The sequence below is a fragment of the Rhinoraja longicauda genome, chromosome 4, assembly GCF_053455715.1.
Source record: "Rhinoraja longicauda isolate Sanriku21f chromosome 4, sRhiLon1.1, whole genome shotgun sequence".
In the NCBI taxonomy this organism is placed as follows: Eukaryota; Metazoa; Chordata; class Chondrichthyes; order Rajiformes; family Arhynchobatidae; genus Rhinoraja; species Rhinoraja longicauda.
In genome coordinates this window covers 77,250,568-77,267,556 of record NC_135956.1, presented here as the reverse complement: position 1 = coordinate 77,267,556, position 16,989 = coordinate 77,250,568, and the positions used below count along the sequence as shown (strand labels likewise).

Sequence of the window (16,989 nt, the reverse complement as noted above, 5' to 3'; positions counted from 1 at the left end):
GGCAGTGACTAGTGGGGTACCGCAAGGCTCAGTGCTGGGACCGCAGCTATTTGCAATATACATTAATGACTTGGATGAAGGGATTAAAAGTAACATTAGCAAATTTGCATATGACACAAAGCTGGGTGGCAGTGTGAACTGTGAGGAAGATGCTATGAGGTTGCAGGGTGACTTGGACAGGTTGGGTGAGTGGGCAGATGCATGGCAGATGCAGTTTAATGTGGATAAATGCGAGGTTATCCACTTTAGTGGTAAGAATATACTAATTTTTAAAAATATAATATAATAAATTTTATTTGTCATATGTAGGTTGGCACAGGGTCAACGGTACAACGAAATGTATTTGATAAGACAGCAGGTCACCTCAGCAGTAATATTCCAAGGATAAATAAGATTTAAAAAAATGACATTAGTAAGGTAAAAAGACAATATTAAAAATACGTAAAAAGACAATATTAAAAATAATCAACATATATGAAATGTGTTTATGAGTTCAGAAGACTGATGGCCTGATGGTAGAAACTGTTCTTAAGTCTGGTGGTACGTGCAGCCATACTCATGTATCGTCTGCCTGACGGTAACAAGGAGAACAGCCTGGGTGGCTGTGGTCCTTGATGATGCTGCGTGCCTTCCGCAGGCACCGCCGGTAGAAAATGTCCTGAATGGCTGGGAGACAGTTGCCAGTGATGTGCTGTGCCATCTTAACAATAACAATAGGAAGGCAGATTATTATCTGATGGTGTCAAGTTAGGAAAAGGGGACGTACAACGAGATCTGGGTGTCATAGTGCATCAGTCACTGAAAGGAAGCATGCAGGTACATCAGGCAGTGAAGAAAGCCAATGGAATTTTGCCTTCATAACAAGAGGAGTTGAGTATAGGAGCAAAGCAGTCTTTCTGTTGTACAGGGCCCTAGTGAGACCGCACCTGGAGTATTGTGTGTAGTTTTGGTCTCCAAATTTGAGGAAGGATATTCTTGCTATGGAGGGCGTGCAGCGTAGGTTCACTAGGTTAATTCCCGTAATGGCGGGACTGTCGTATGTTGAAAGACTGGAGCGGCTATGCTTGTACACACTGGAAATTAGAAGGATGAGAGGGGATCTTATTGAACCATATAAGATTATTAAGGGATTGGACACGTTAGAGGCAAGAAACATGTTCCCAATGTTGGGGGAGTCCAGAACCAGGGACCACAGTTTAAGAATAAGGGGTAGGCCATTTAGAACGGAGATGAGGAAAAACTTTTTCAGTCAGAGAGTGGTGAATGTGTGGTATTCTCTGCCTCAGAAGGCAGTGGAGGCCAATTCTCAGGATGCTTTCAAGAGAAAGCTAGATAGAACTCTTAAGGATAGCTGAGTCAGGGGGTATGGGGAGAAGTCAGGAATGGGGTACTGATTGAGAATGATCAGCATTGATCACATTGAATAGCGGTGCGGGCTCGAAGCGCCGAATGGCCTACTCCTGCACCTATTGTCTATTGTCTATTGTGACAGAAGTTGAAAAAATCAAATTCTGACAATGCATTTAAAACCTCCATGATTATATTAACCAACGTCAAGGTCTTCTATTTCATCATTGGGTTTCTTTGTCTCATTTTTCATCTTTTGTCAATAAACCCTCTCTCATTTACTGACCTATTGATTCTGCCATAGTTTAATCCCCACTAGTTTATCAAAATCCTCCATGGGTCATAAATCCATTATCACATACTGACCTTTCGTTGGCTTTACCCTTCGCGACAATTGGCACAAAATGTAAACTAGGTTTGAAATTCTATTGTTTGACACAAGATTATCATGTTGCATAGTAGCTTTGGAAGTAAAATTTTCACGGTACATACATTTTCACGGTATTATGACTACATTATTAGCTGAGCCACTGGGAGAACAGTTGTGGTGTTAATCAATGCGCAAAGCAGGATTAACGTTGTTGCAGTGGCCTTGAATGCAAAGCAAGTCTATCTGGATCCTGCAAAAGTCCTCTCCCCATCACTGTCTTTATGAATTAATCACCATTGATGCAAGCCTTGAATCCTCACACGAGGCCTCAATGTTTAAAGCTCACAGTTCACACCTTGTCCTTCCGCACTGATGGCCAATGGGGTCATTGTTCAATCGTCCAGACTTTTCCATCAGCGCTTGAAACAAACCAGCTCCCGGTCTTAAAGCAGTGATTCAAGAGATTCTAACATGAGGGAAGACTGCACTTTAAAGTTAGTGCTTCATCTATGACTTTGCAGCTAATGTGTGTGTGCTTATACTATTGGGCAGAAAATCCAGGATATACAATATATGTTAGACATGCAAAACAAGATGGCTTCCACATGGCCCCAAGCAAAACCTGTGCAGATGGTCCATGCAGAGAAGTTTCAATTTGTGTTTTCTAGTACACTAGAATTCTGAAACACTGCATTTTGTTCTTTTAGAGGCAGTGGAGGTTGGGTCACCCCATAACCATTTTGTGAGGTAAAAAAATTCAGGTTATATGGCAGGAACACGCCTTTGTTATGAGTTACTTTGACACGGCCAGCGGTCATTTTTAATAGCTTCCTATGATATCTTTGAACTGGAGTGGGAATTACAGCTTGAAAAACAGTCCAGGTGACAGTTTAGTTTCCAGGTGACAGTCTGAAGAACGGTCTCGACCTGAAACGTCACCCATTCCTTCTCTCCAGAGATGCTGCATGTTTTGCTGAGATTTTTGTGTCTATTGCCAGTTAGTTTAGTTTGGTTTCGAGATACAGCATGGAAATAGGCCCTTTGGCCCACCGAGCAATCAACGAACCCTGCATGCTTACACTATTCTACACACACAAGGGACAATTTAGAGTTATACCAAGCCAATTAACCTACAGATCTGTCTGTCCTTTGAGTTTGGGAGGAAACTGGAAAAAACTCATGGGAAGAACGTACAAACTCCGTACAGACAAGCACTCGTAGTCAGGATCCAACCTGGGACTTCTGGCGCTGTAGGGCAGCCACTCTACTGCAGAACCACAGTTGGCACATCAACTTTTCAGTTTGCAGGTTGAAAGCCTGGGTCTCATTTGGCCTGGTCCCTCAAAGAAAAGGCTTGTGTTAGTGGGTAACTCAGACCACTTGCGCAGGGATTAAAGCTGCCAAAAATAATTTCCTTTATGCTAGTAACATTGGTACAGACACAAACAGCTGTGGTTGTTGCATGTGGAACATTCCTGATACCCTAGATATACTGCCTAAGATAATAGCATGGACTCCAGGAGGGAGGACCCCATCATTCATGCTGGTACTGTGGCCCAGTGGCCCAGTGGCTTGGAAGGTACAGTGGCAGAGAAAAGTCGAACTCTGGTGATTCGAGTTCAACCCTGACCTTTGATGCTGTCTGTAGTGAAGTTGACATCTTCTCACTGTGACAGCACAATTTGTTTTCCAGGGCACTCTGGTTTCCTCTACAGCCCAAACACATGCAAGTTGGAAGAATATTTGGTCTTAAACATGAAGGTGAATGTTAGAATTGGATGGAGTTGCACACATGTAACGCATGAATTTACCACGTTTTGAGAGAAAGTGCCAAAGTCAGGTGTTAAGACTCTAAGCATGTACTCATGAAGGCCCTATCTTTTCTTTTTGGACCCCTCTAGATCATTGCCTTAATCAGAGCAGTCCTTAGGTATGAACAGGCCAACATAACTCATTTCCGTTTCACTATGTAAGGAAGATGTTGCTTGTTAGTAGATTTAGTATTGAATATATATAAAGGAAAATATTGCATTATGAGGAAAGAGTGACTCAGGGGCAGAGAAGTGAGCTGCCTCTAGCTGTTTTTTATTCAAGACTGCATGACGAATCAAATGGACTTCTGAGTGTGAGTTTGTATGAAATGAAAGCTTTCTCAAAATTAGATCAGCATACAAAAGATAATTTCTGTATAATATCTCTTCCATTTGTAATGTTCAAATTAATAATAGCTATTAATATTTTTTTTATTCTGAGAGGTTTAACAGCTGATTAAGTTCTCTTGAAGTGTCATTTCTGTTTTGTTGGGAAATTTAACAGTCCATTTGTACAGAGCAAAGCCTCACAAAGGACCCGTGAAATGATGATTCTGCAGTCTGTTCCAGCGTGGTTAAACAATATAGGCCTGCTTCAATAACTTTCCTGCTCTTTATTTCGGTAACTTTACCATACAATCCCTGTAACCACCTTAGTGGGCTGAAGGAATCTCAGTGTAATGGCTGAAAACTTTGATTTTGATGGAAATATAAAACAGGTGGATCAATTTGTAAACAGCCCCTAATTTAACTTGGCACCAACTTAATTGACTCAAAAGAGGTCACATTGAAATTCCTGGGTGATTTGTACAAAATATTTATTTGGGAAGAACAGTGGTAAATGAAAATTGGTGAAGACAGCTGTTAGTGCTGTTTTAATGTGATTAAACCTGATTTACACAACATGATTATACTTTAAATAACAAAAAAAACTGAGTGTTCTTATTAGGCCTGATATGAAACACGTTCAACATCATTGTTTATGACCATTAATGCCAAATATTTCTGTATATTGTTTCATTAAAAAAGTGGCATCTTCCTTACTCCACCATTCCATCATCAGTTCTAGTTTACGGGACTTGAGATGCCAACCATCAGACTCAAGAACAGGGCTTTTATCACTCTTGTCTGGTTGTAACTCTAGTGCATTAATTTTTTTTGTAACATGCTATTATTACCCAGTTTTTAATTTGGGGTTTATACCTTTCAACTTGAATCTGTGCACCTATTGTTCCCAGTAACCTATTCAATATATCATCTCTCCTTTCCAGCTATAATGTATGTCATGGGAGCACTGGGCCCTGCAGCAGGATACCTCCTTGGCGGTGTATTGATCGGCTTCTATGTAGATCCCCGGGGCGTTGTTCAGATTGACCAGAGTGACCCACGCTTCATTGGAAATTGGTAAGATATTTAAAATACTTTTTTTATTACTTTGTTTGCATAGCATAGAAATCTATATTTTGCCGTGTATGAGTGTGTTTAATGCTTATTCAGAACTAGTTGAAACTCATGAGTTTTAGTGAATGGAACTGGTCATTAGCGAAAAACTTGAAGTCCTCCCGAATAACAAAAACATGAAGGCAGGGATTCAACCACGTGGTGTTCACTTGTAATGATCCGATCCTTCATCCAGTTACTGCGTTCGCTCATCGATGTAGACACTCCTGTCATTTTCCCATTGGAGTCAGGTGGCGAGTGGGAAAAAGAAATTTTGTGAATCAGTAAGTCACTGCTGAGGAGCTGGTGAAATGTTCTTCAGCACTATGTTGGTTCAAGACCGCCAGATATACGGTTGAGAGTGGTGTTGAGTGAGGGAAATTACTGGGGCAAGGAGTGGTGAGATGTAACATTTTTGCAGCTCCTTCCCTACCAGGATATGGAAAAATATATAAAATCAATTCGTTTCTAGGCCCCTCTGGCCTTGGGTCCTCCTGCTGGTAGGTTGGCTTAGTGAGGAAGCTTCCCCTGTTAAGTCACATCCTTTAATCTCAACAATGAATAAAGCATTTTTAGACAATCACTGCACTAAGAGTGTCTTTATTATCGGGATTCTAAAATGTATCAATGCTTGATATACAGATTGAAAGGGAACACCCCATCCTTGGACAGGTATCATGTGCTCAAAAGAGCAAATTAGGCTAATAACTGTGGAAAGACAATGAGTATAAGCCACTGTGATCATACATATGATCAAACCGCAGTCTGAAGAAGGGTCCTGACCCGAAACATTGCCTGTTCATTCCTTCCACATAAGGTGCCTAAACCTCTGAGTTCCTCCAACATTTTGTGCTTTGCTTGGTTCCTTTTGTCGTCATTCATTTGATGCTTGCCATGGAGAGAGTTAACATTTTCCCTACCTGGAAATTCATTGCTGAACACATTTACTGTGCAAAATAATAACTCAATCTAGTTTAAAAGAAATGTCTCGTCACTGTGAATGGCTCAATTGCAATCATGTATTGTCTTTATGCTGGTTGGTTAGCACACAACAAAAGCTTTTCACTGTACCTCACTCAGTACACGTGACAATAAACTAAACTTATCTCTCATAGTCATTCCTTTCCATTTATATGAACAGACTTGCCTCTCTTTTTACTTGGTCTGATCTGGTGGAGGTTTAGCAGACAGATTCCTTTGTGTGATTGCCGGAGAATAGATGCACGTTTGTGCTTTGCTGTTGGATAAGGTATCCAATGTTGGAATAAAGGTGGGTATTGTGTACAGATTTTATCCAGCAGATTTGATAATTCCAGGTTAACGTGCAAGATTTGTTTGCTGATATTTACACAGTCCTTTTTACCTACTGATTGCTGTTCGCTGATCTACATACTTTTAAAAATAAATGTATTTACCTACTAATTGTACTCTTAAGACAAACCAATCATTGTCTGTATAAATATAGTGATCAGTTTTCAGACTACTTGTGTCAAGTGGTTTTCTGCTGTGTGCTGGGCTAATAGAGAGATGTACATTATGAGTTCAGAACTTATTAATGCTTTAAGTTTCAATGGAAGTACCTGCAAAGTGGTAACCTCTTGACTCAAAGCAAATGCTGAAACATTGTAATTGCTTATTGTGTTAAATAGTAAAAAGCTTAACGAGCCCATCCTTTCAAATAAGGTTTCAATCTGAGATTCAGATTTATTTTTGCTTTTTTTAATACTACTATGTGAATTAGAAGTCTGTTCACATCTCCAAAACAAAGTGCCGTGCATGATCTTTGAGCACATTTCTGGATGTACAAGTGACCTTGGAAAATTCATCCATTGACTCTTTGGCAGGTTTTTTATTTGTCCTGGCATATAGCACCCCTGAGTTGACATCAACAGCATTGCAATGCACAAAATTCATCTGCAGTGAGATTTTCAACCTGATTCGTCTGAAACATGACAAATTTAATTAGTCAGAGACCAACCAGGTTTTATTAACCCCAATTTCCCTGAAACTATGCAACATAAAAGGTCAACATTCAAACTGTATTGTTTGTCCACAGAGAAACCTATGACCTCCTGTATCCTCCTTCATGTGTCTTGACTGTAGTTCTTAAGCTGGAAAGGGTACAGAGAAGAGTTACGAGGATGTTGCCAGGACTAGAGGATCTGAGCTATAGGGAGAGGTTGAGTAGGCTGGAACTTTATTCCTTAGATTGCAGGAGGATCAGGGGTGATCTTATAGAGGTATCTCAAATCATGAGAGGAATTGATCGGGTAGATGCACAGATTCTCTTGCCCAGGGTAGGTGAATCGAGGACCTGAGGACATGGGTTTAAGGTGAAAGGGGAATGATTTAATAGGAATCTGAGAGGTAACATTTTCGCACAAGGGGTGGTGGGTGTATGGAACGAGGTTCCAGAGGAGGTAGTTGAGGCAGGGACTGTCCCAACATTTAAGAAACAATTATATATGTGCATGGTTAGGACAGGTGTGGAGAGATATGGGTCAAATGCAGGTAGATGGGACTAGTGTAGCTGGGACATTTTGGCCGGTGTGGGCAAGTTGGGCCGAAGGGCCTGTTTCCATGCTGTATGACTCTATGACTGCCAGTGGAGGTCAGAGTCACAGGTATTCACAGCTTCTTGGCATCAGGATAGTTTCAAACAACTGCTACTGATTGCTTTATTGCCTGAGTTTGCCGCTTACTATTTTAGGGAGGTCATCCAAACTCCATTCTCAAAGAGAGAGACATTTATCTACTTTAGCTTCTGTCCACAGGTGTACCATTGGCATCCTCTGCATTCGAGGCCTCTACAATTTGAAGGCATTCAGACAAATGCAATATCATTGGTTACAGCACAAAATGAGGACATCTGGCTCAATGCAGGAGAACTCCAGCTCATTCCAAACGCCTGTTACCTTCCTATGGTCTTGCAGCTTGACTTCTTTTGAATACTTATCTGGTTCCCCTTTTAAGCCAAGGCTTCTTCCTATTGAAGAGTAACACCGCATGTTTTTGCATTAACCTTCAACTGCACATGTCTGTACATTTAACCAGTAAGGCTCTGTCTGCTTAAATGCTATTATTATCCCCCTCAAGCTATTCACAGTGATTGCATGCCTCCAAGTTTTGTGCCATCTGAACACATGCTCATAGAGTGACCTACATGACAACCTCTGCCATAGAGTAATACTACATGGAAACAGGCCCTTCGCCCAACTCGTCCTTGCCAACTCAGATGCCCATCTAAGCTCGTCCCATTAGGCCGGCATCCCTCTAAATCTTTAATCCATGTGCTTGTACAAACATCTTAAAAAAATTATTATTGTGCCTGCCTCAAACAGTTTTTCTGGCAACTCGTTCCATATCAACACCACCCGCAGAGTGAAGAATATGCGTCTCGGATTCCTATTAAATCTTTCCCACCTCACCTTAACCCTCTGCCCTCTCCTGTGACTTGTGCATTCATTTCAGCTAGTCCCCCCCCCATGATTTTATATACTTCTACAAGATCACCCCTCAGTCTTCTAGGCTCAAGCATATAAAGTCCAAGCCTGCCCAATCTCTCCCTAATAACTCAGACCCTCAAATCACGGAAACATTTGTGTATGGCTTCTTTGTACTTTTTTCAGTGTGATGACATCTTTCTTATGGCAGAGTAACCAAGAATCTATACAATATTCCAAGTGTGGTCTCACCAACATCTTATACAACTGCAACATAGCATCCCACATCCAGTATTCAATGCCCTGACTGATGAAGACCAGCATGCCAAATGCCTTCTTCACTGTCTACTTGTGATGCCTCTTGCAGCGAAGTATGAACATGTTGTTGTTGTTTGTCCTTCGGGTTCGAAGATGACCATGACTTCACTTTCAGTTGGAGGATTGGTGACTGTGGGGCCGGAAGTGACTGGTGAGGCCAATCCGGGCCCGGAAGGCACGCCCACACGTAGGACACAAGTGGATGGGTGCTGCAGTGGAAGTGGAGGTAGCCCGGGCCTTGCGCACGGTGCGTTTCCTCTGGGCCTCTGCAGTGCATCTGTTCTCTGCTGCACGGACTCCTGTGGTGAGCTTGCTACGCCAGGTTGGACGGAGCAAGAGACTCCCAAGTGCTGAGGTTGATGTCCAAGTCTTTGAGGGACACTTTGAGGCAGTCCTTAAACCGTTTCTTCTGTCCTCCTACTGAGCGCTTGCCCTGACACAGTTCTCCATACAGAAGCTGTTTTGGCAGGAGACTCTCGGGCATTCTGACGACATGGCCTGCCCATCTGGCTTGGGCTTTCCGTAGGAGGGTGTGGACGCTGGAGATTCCGGCCCGTTCCAAGGCCTCTGTGTCGGGAATTTTGTCCTGCCACTTGATGTGAAGGAGTCTGCGTAGGCAGCTCAAGTGAAAGTGGTTGAGCTGTTTGGCATGTCTGCTGTAGACAGTCCAGGTCTCACTGGCATAGAGAAGAGTGGTGAGTACCACTGCACGGTAGACCTTCAGCTTGGTGGTAAGGCTGAGTCCTTTCCACTCCCAAACATTCTCACGGAGTCGCGCAAAGGCAGCGCTGGCCTTTGCCTTGAAGCCACTTGCAGCGAAGTATGAACATGTACTCCGAGGTCAGTAACACTTACCTACATCCAGGCCATCTCTGTGCTTCCCAGCACAAAGAACATTCTTTCTGTTCAGTGCCCTCTGGAAACACTCTCCCAGCCCTCTCCCATCATGGCACGTTCCACAATTCAAGCAATGCTCTCCTGTATTGCGGTATGTATCTTTCAGAGTTGACTGCAAAGATTACACATGCTGGGGTCAGCTACACCAACTGAGGAACATTGCACCAATGTTAATACCTGCGTGTCATTACATTAAAAACTCTAACATAACATAACATAACATAACATAACATAACAACACTTTATTGTCACTCGGCACAACACCGAGCGAAATTTCAGCAGTCACACAAAATACAGCAAAAAGAAAAGAACACAGGACACCCGACCCCAACACAAACATCCATCACAGTGACTCCAAACACCCCCTCACTGTGATGGAGGCAACAAAACTTCCCCTCTCTTCCCCCCGCAACCACGGACAGGCAGCTCGACCCCTACCGAGGCAAACGACACGCACAGCCCCCGCAAGGGGATGGAAGGCCCCCCGGCCGAGCCGCCCCGGGCACCGAAACGTCCCGCGGCCACACCGGGCGATGTTAAGTCCAACGGCCGAGCCGCACCGGGCACTGAAACGTCCCGCGGCCGAACAGCGCTGACGATGTTAAGTCCAGCGGCCAAGCCGCACCGGGCACTGAAACGTCCCGCGGCCACACCGGGCGATGTTAAGTCCAGCGGCCGTTGCCGTTCTGTCAACATCACAATTGAAATTCTCTCTCTTTACACATTGTGACCCACAATGTTCTTGTGAAAAGGTAATAATGTCTAGTTTGTCTAAGTGTGGATCATCTACCAGTTTGAACATTTCAAGGACGATGTAAGACAGCTGAATTTTTCTTGTAATTGATAGTGATGATACTGATCTCCAAACAAATTTTCTCAGCCTTAAATATTTGTGTGGAATAGGGTTATACTGCTCTTGCGGTACCCCCTACTGCTTTGGCACAGATCAGTGCGAAACTAGTAAGAAAGATCTGCAGATGCTGGTTTACACCAAAGCTAGACACAAAATGCTGGAGTAACTCAGTGGGGCAGGCAGCATCTCTGGAGAGAAGGAATGGGTGACGTTTCAGGCTGAAACCCATCATTTCGCCCAACACCTTCGCTCAGTCTGCCCTGACCATCATCGTCTGCTTTGTTCTGTCATTTTCACACCTTACCCATCCATATCTCTAGTTTCCCTCTTCCCTGACTCTCAGTCTGAAGAGAAGTCTCGACCTGAAACATCACCCATTCCTTCTCTCCAGAGATGCTGCCTGACCCGCTGAGTTACTCCAACATTTTGTGTCTATCTTCAGTATGAAACTAGTCTGGGTCAACCTCGCTATTCATTGATATCTTTAATGCTTTTAAAAATGTTTTATCTGCACTGTTATGATTTCCAAAATCTGCTGTGCCAATGCTTTACTGAAAGTTATTGGTTGCATTATGCTGATGACTAGCTAACGATTAAATAGAAAACATCCGGCTACCTGTGTATTCTATGTTGGCATGTTCACAAATTATAGGAGTAGAATGAGGCCATTCAGCCCATCAAATCTACTTCGCCATTGGTCTCTGCCTCCTAATGCCATTTTCCTGCCTTCTCCCCATAACCCTTGATACCCTTTCTAACCAAGAATTTGTCTATCTCTGCCTTAAAAATATCCACTGACGGCCTCCACAGCCCTCTGTGTCAATGAGTTCCACAGATTAACTACAGTCTGACTAAAGAAGTTCCTCCTCACCTCCTTTCTAAAAGAGCACCCTTTTAATTCTGAGGCTATGACCTCTGGTCCTAGACACTCTCACCAGTGGAAACATCCTGTTCTAGCTTTCCATATCTGCACTCAGCAGCACAACTATATCGAGTGCACTAGAGTCCTGATGGGAGCATGCATCTGGACTCTGGCTCTGCCCCTGTAGTCAATAGTCAGCTTTCCACAATCAACTGAACCAGAGGGCCTGATACACTTCATATCTGACTTGCCAGTTTTCTAGTGCAGCCTCTTTCATAGGGATGAAGTTTCCCAACTTCATTGAAAACACAAATGTAGCCAGGTATTTTTATTTCACTTTGTATTAATGTTTTTGTCAGCAGAAATATTTTGCTTTCAGCTTTTTATTGACGTATTTAGAAAGTCTGATTATCAGAGTTAATTAAAAGTAATAAAACATTCATAGAAACATGGAAACATAGAAAATAGGTGCAGGAGCCTGCACCGCCATTCAATATGATCATGGCTGATCATCCAACTCAGTATCCCGTACCTGCCTTCTCTCCATACCCCCTGATCCCTTTAGCCACAAGGGCCACACCAATAATAATAATAATAATAATAATAAACATTTATTTTATATAGCGCTTTTCCAAGTGCTCAAAGACGCTTTACAAAAACAGTCCTGACATAAAAACAAACAGACGAACTGTCCTGACGGAGAAGCGGCGAACAAACAGCGCCAGCGTCCTCTCATGTCAGGGTCCGGCAGTAGACAATAAAGAACACAAGACACACAATTACAATTTTAACACAAACAGCCATCACAGTGATTGCTCCAGGCACACCCTCACTGTGATGGAAGGCAAAGAAAAGTCTTATCTCCTCCTCATTCTTCCCCCGTGGTGCCACGAGGCGATCGAGGCTCCCGATTTTTGAAGCCCCCATCGGGCGATGGAAAGTCCCAGGGCCGAGCCGAGCAGGCCGATGAAGGTCCTGAGCCCCCACCGGGCGATGGAAAATGCCGCGGCCAGGCCACGCAGGGGCCGGCGAGCGGGTCGATCAAACCTCGCGCTCCGGGGCGGTCGAAGCTGCTACGGCTGGAGCTCCCGAAAGCCGGTCGTCAGCCAGGGACCTGCGAACTCCCGATGTTGCGGTCTGCAGGGCCCATGGCCGAAGCCTCTGAGATGGTAAGTCCAGGCCCTGCGACCGGAGTCTTCAAGGTCGATCCCAGCTGGAGGCCGCCGACTCCACGGTGTTAGGCCGTAGCGCGAACGGAGATACGACACGATAAAGGTCGCATCTCCGTTGAGGAGGAGATTGGAAAAAAAGTTTCCCCCACCCCCCACATATACAGAGTTAAAAATAGATCAAAACGTACATTTAAACGATGACAATAGACAAAACAAAACAAAAATGACAGAGAGACTGCCGGTGAGCCGCAGCTGCAGAACGCAGCCACGCCCCCTATAGCCAATGAACTGGCCTAAACTACCTTCTGTGGCAGAGAATTCCACAGATTCACCACTCTCTGTGTGAAAAAAAACGTTCTCATCTAGGTCCTAAAAGACTTCCCCCTTATCCTTAAACTGTGAGCCCTTGTTCTGGACTTCCCCAACATCGGGAACAATCTTCCTGCATCTAGTCTGTCCAACCCCTTAAGAATTTTGTACGTTTCTATAAGATCCCCCCTCAATCTTCTAAATTCCAGCGAGTACAAGCCGAGTCTATCCAGTCTTTCTACATATGAAAGTCCTGCCATCCCAGGAATCAATCTGGTGAACCTTCTCTGTACTCCCTCTATGGCAAGAATGTCTTTCCTCAGATTAGGAGACCAAAACTGTACGCAAGCTTGACATTATCAGCTTGACTGAGGTCTCAAGATGGATCTCATGGCAAAGGGTTAAAAGAGCCATAGAGTTAGAATCTTGTGAGAGGAGCATGAGTGGGGGTTGAGATTAAGCACGACCTATTCTATTATATCTTCTTGACCTGACATTTTATATTGTTCATGCATTTGATGAAAAAAAAAATCTCCTTTCTATTTTTAATAAAAGACTAGATTCAACATAAAATTCAATGTATCTTTTTCTTAGACAGTCCCTTGGGATCAAGTATATATAATTGATTTGTAGCCAGCAGCAAAGTAAATTGTCGAATGATATTGTTTGACATATTGATTATATCTAGTATTTCTGGTTTTTATTTTGTTACCAGCATCTGCAAATTTTTGCTTTTCTGACTTCAAGTTCTCTCATCATATATTTTGTCGTGTTGTCTTGTTCTCTCGAAAAATCTGCAGGTGGAGTGGATTTTTGCTTTGTTCGATCACCATGCTCCTTGTTATAGTGCCAATGTTTACTTTCCCTCAAAAACTACCACCTCGGCAAAGGGCGAAGAAGAAAATGGTCTCAAATGATCTGAAGAGCGATGATGAGATGATAAAAGGGAAAGCAGAGAGCAGAGACTACAGAAAAAGCACCGTGACTTCCTCTATGGGCTTTGGAAAGGACATTAAAGGTGGGTAAAATTGATAAGATATATTGTGCAATTAAAAGTATTGCTTAATTGAGTTGTATGATTGTGACCGACACTGCAGTGGCACATTTTTATTAAACACAGTAATGCAAGGTGATGCAAGTTCGCATCGGATCAGTGTGGGTTAATAATTACGAGGTTAAGGCTCAGAAATTTACTGTAGCTTAAAACAACAAGTTCCCTAAAGCTATTTTTAAAAAAAAGCTCTTTAACCACCACCAAGTTCAGTAGTGCCATTTAAAGATGGTGTTGCCAGGCTCAGACATTTAACATTACAGTATATCCAGAAAGCAAGTGTAATAGATTGAACTTTTCACTGATGTTGAGACACAGAGTGGAGCTATTGAGCCAGTCCTGCATCCCGGTAACATCACCAGCACACTTTGCAGGATCTTTGCAGGATACCAATTTAATACCGGAGTAGAAAACTTTCCATTGTGGAAAATAAGAATTCCTTTTTTTAAAATGGGATTGTTGGCAAACCTGAGAGAGATCCTTCAGGGCCTCAGCTCGGTCGATGTTCCTGGCTGGAAGTTGCAAGGATATGATTGCAGTCGCTAAATCTCTGCACTTCGGAAAAATAACTTGTCTGCCAGATCCTACCGTGGAAAGGTCGATTAGATCTGCTCTTTTACATTAGAATATGTCAGTGATCCCCCACAGTAGACTGCAATATGTGGCGTATATCAGCAGTTCTGGGGTGGGATGGTCACAAAGTAAGTTGACAACGGGAGTGACTTTGACTTCCATTGTGAGACCACCATTGGGGTGTGTGAGCTTGTACTCAAGGTCATGGGCATGAGTGAGGATCACCTTGTGGATTATAACCTGAATAGACATTACACCTCCGAGAAATGTGGATCAGAGTGTGGATCCCTGTGAGATCCCTGTGAGAAATGTGGATCCCTGTGAGATCGAGATGGCTAAAGTGTTAGATGCTGTCTCTTTACTTTACTTTACTTTACTTTACTTTACTTTACTTTAGTTCAATTCAATTTAGTTTAGTTTAGTTTAGTTTAGTTTAATTTAGTTTTCTAGTCTTCTCTCACCTGGGCCCCATGGGTACTTTTGATGCCTGGCACGATTCTTTTTCACGTACCTATCAGGCAATAACTGCCTGTTGCTGGTCATTGTTGAGCACAATGAAGTGTTTGAAGATGTAAGAAGGCACCAGTCTTCAATGTAACATGGGGGGTGTGAGTGTGTAAAGTGAAGTGCAGCTGTGAATGGGTGTGAGTGGCTTTTTAATTTCCAGGCTTGCAATATTGTTAAAAAGTGGATCTTCTGTGAATAGTTAGCACTCATTATTATTCAGACCACCGTGGTTGTAATAATGAATTGCACATCTGCTGATGTCATTCAGATGATTTAAGCAATGAAAGATAAGGTCAAGGTTTCAAGGTCAGTTTATTGTCACATGTACCAATTAAAGTACAGTGAAATTTGAATGACCATACAGCCTTTCTTTCTTAAGCAACAAGACACACAACCACATAAAAGTTAACATAAACATCCATCAACAGTGGATTCCACATTCCTCACTGTGATGGAAGGCAATAAAGTTCAATCTACTTCCTCTTGGTCTCCTGCGGTTGGGGCAGTCAGACCATCTGCAGTCGGGGCAATCAAAGCCCCCACAGCTGACGATCGAAGCCCCTGTCGGGGTGATTGAAGCTTCTGCGCCGGGGCAGTTAAATCTCTCTCCGCGGCATGGAGCTCCTGAGTCAACCTCTTCTTACCAGAGACCGTGGGCATCACGATGTTAAAGTCCACAGGCCCCACAGTTGGAGCTTCGATCCCCAGCAAAGCGATAGCAAGCTCTGTGATGTTAAAGTCCCGCGGCTTGGAACGCCCGTCGGTCTCAAGGAAAGGCCACCAACTCCACGATGTTAGGCCGCAATGGGGACAGAGATACGATATGGAAAAAAAATCTCATCTCAGTCGAGGTAAGAGATTGAAAAAAAAATCCCCCCCCCCCACATAAACACATACTAAAAATAACAAAACAAAGAAAAGACAGACAGACTGTTGGCGAGGCAGCCACTGCTGGTGGCGCCACCTGGTGTTGTCTAAGTGAACAAGAAAATCTCGCAGAAAAAATGAACATATGATGTTAACGAATGATATTAAGGCACCAAAGGAAATGTGCAGAGTTGTTAAATGTCTTCTTCACATGACTTTCAACTTTACAATGGTACTTTTCTTGGTGTTGAGCAGATATACTTCTCGACTAAATATTTAAGTGTAGCTCTTTTCTCTGCTGTAACAGGGAGTGCAAAAATATCTCACGTTAAATGAAGTACACAGCATGTATGACCGACATTTTGGGTTTAATTTGCATATAAAAATGACAAAGATTGCCCAATCGCTTATCGTACGGATGTTCTTTGTATTACAAAATAAATCCATTAATTATATTGGTATAAATCTGTCTAATTGTGCATCCAGCAGTTGTGAATAAGTGAGAAAGAAAATGGATGCAAATTGTCATGCCCAATTCATCAGGGAGGTAAGCAGACAGAACAAGTTATAGCATGTTTGAGTTTAGTATAAGTATGCGTTTTCAATCTATTTATTTTGATTAGTATATTTTGATGTATCTATCAACAATTCATAGGGTAATAAAGTGCTCTTAAATTTCTTTAGGACTTTCTTGGATTTTGAATCATTTTAATGCACCAGCACATCTTGTTCTGAATGTTGATCTTCACATCTCCACCATTAAATTGTAGGAAAACTGAGTAACGGATTAGCAAATGCTTGACAAAACCTTTAAGGCCCGGAGCACCAAAAAAATGGTCTTTCTTTGTTTTTCTTGAAGAAAGGTCTCGACCCGAAACGTCACCCATTCCTTCTCTCCTGGCCCGCTGAGTTACTCCAGCTTTTTGTGTCTTTCTTTGTTAATTGTCTTACACTATTTTGTGTCTTTTGTTACAGCTCCAAGTTGTCATTCATCCTATCTTGGTTTTGCTTTCAAATATTGCAGAACTCATTCCCATCTCACTGACATCTTTCTCATTTTCTGTATTTCTCCCACTTTCTGTTCTTTCTCTCTGCCTCTCTCTTTCCTTAGTCTTTCCACTGTGCTTCTTTGTATCCACTCTCTTTTACTTTGTCTCTTTTTTAGTTCC

The 16,989-nt window shown here is 42.8% G+C and overlaps 1 protein-coding gene across 1 annotated transcript in view; it reads left to right on the top strand.

Moving 5' to 3' along the window:
* The window catches only part of slco5a1 (solute carrier organic anion transporter family member 5A1), a 131,757-nt gene that overhangs the window by 67,337 nt on the left and 47,431 nt on the right, over positions 1–16,989 (top strand). Inside the window, exons 2-3 of the mRNA XM_078398707.1 lie at positions 4,800–4,932; positions 13,623–13,840. Of these exons, the coding sequence (XP_078254833.1) occupies positions 4,800–4,932; positions 13,623–13,840 (351 nt within the window). The remainder of the gene's footprint in view (positions 1–4,799; positions 4,933–13,622; positions 13,841–16,989) is intronic.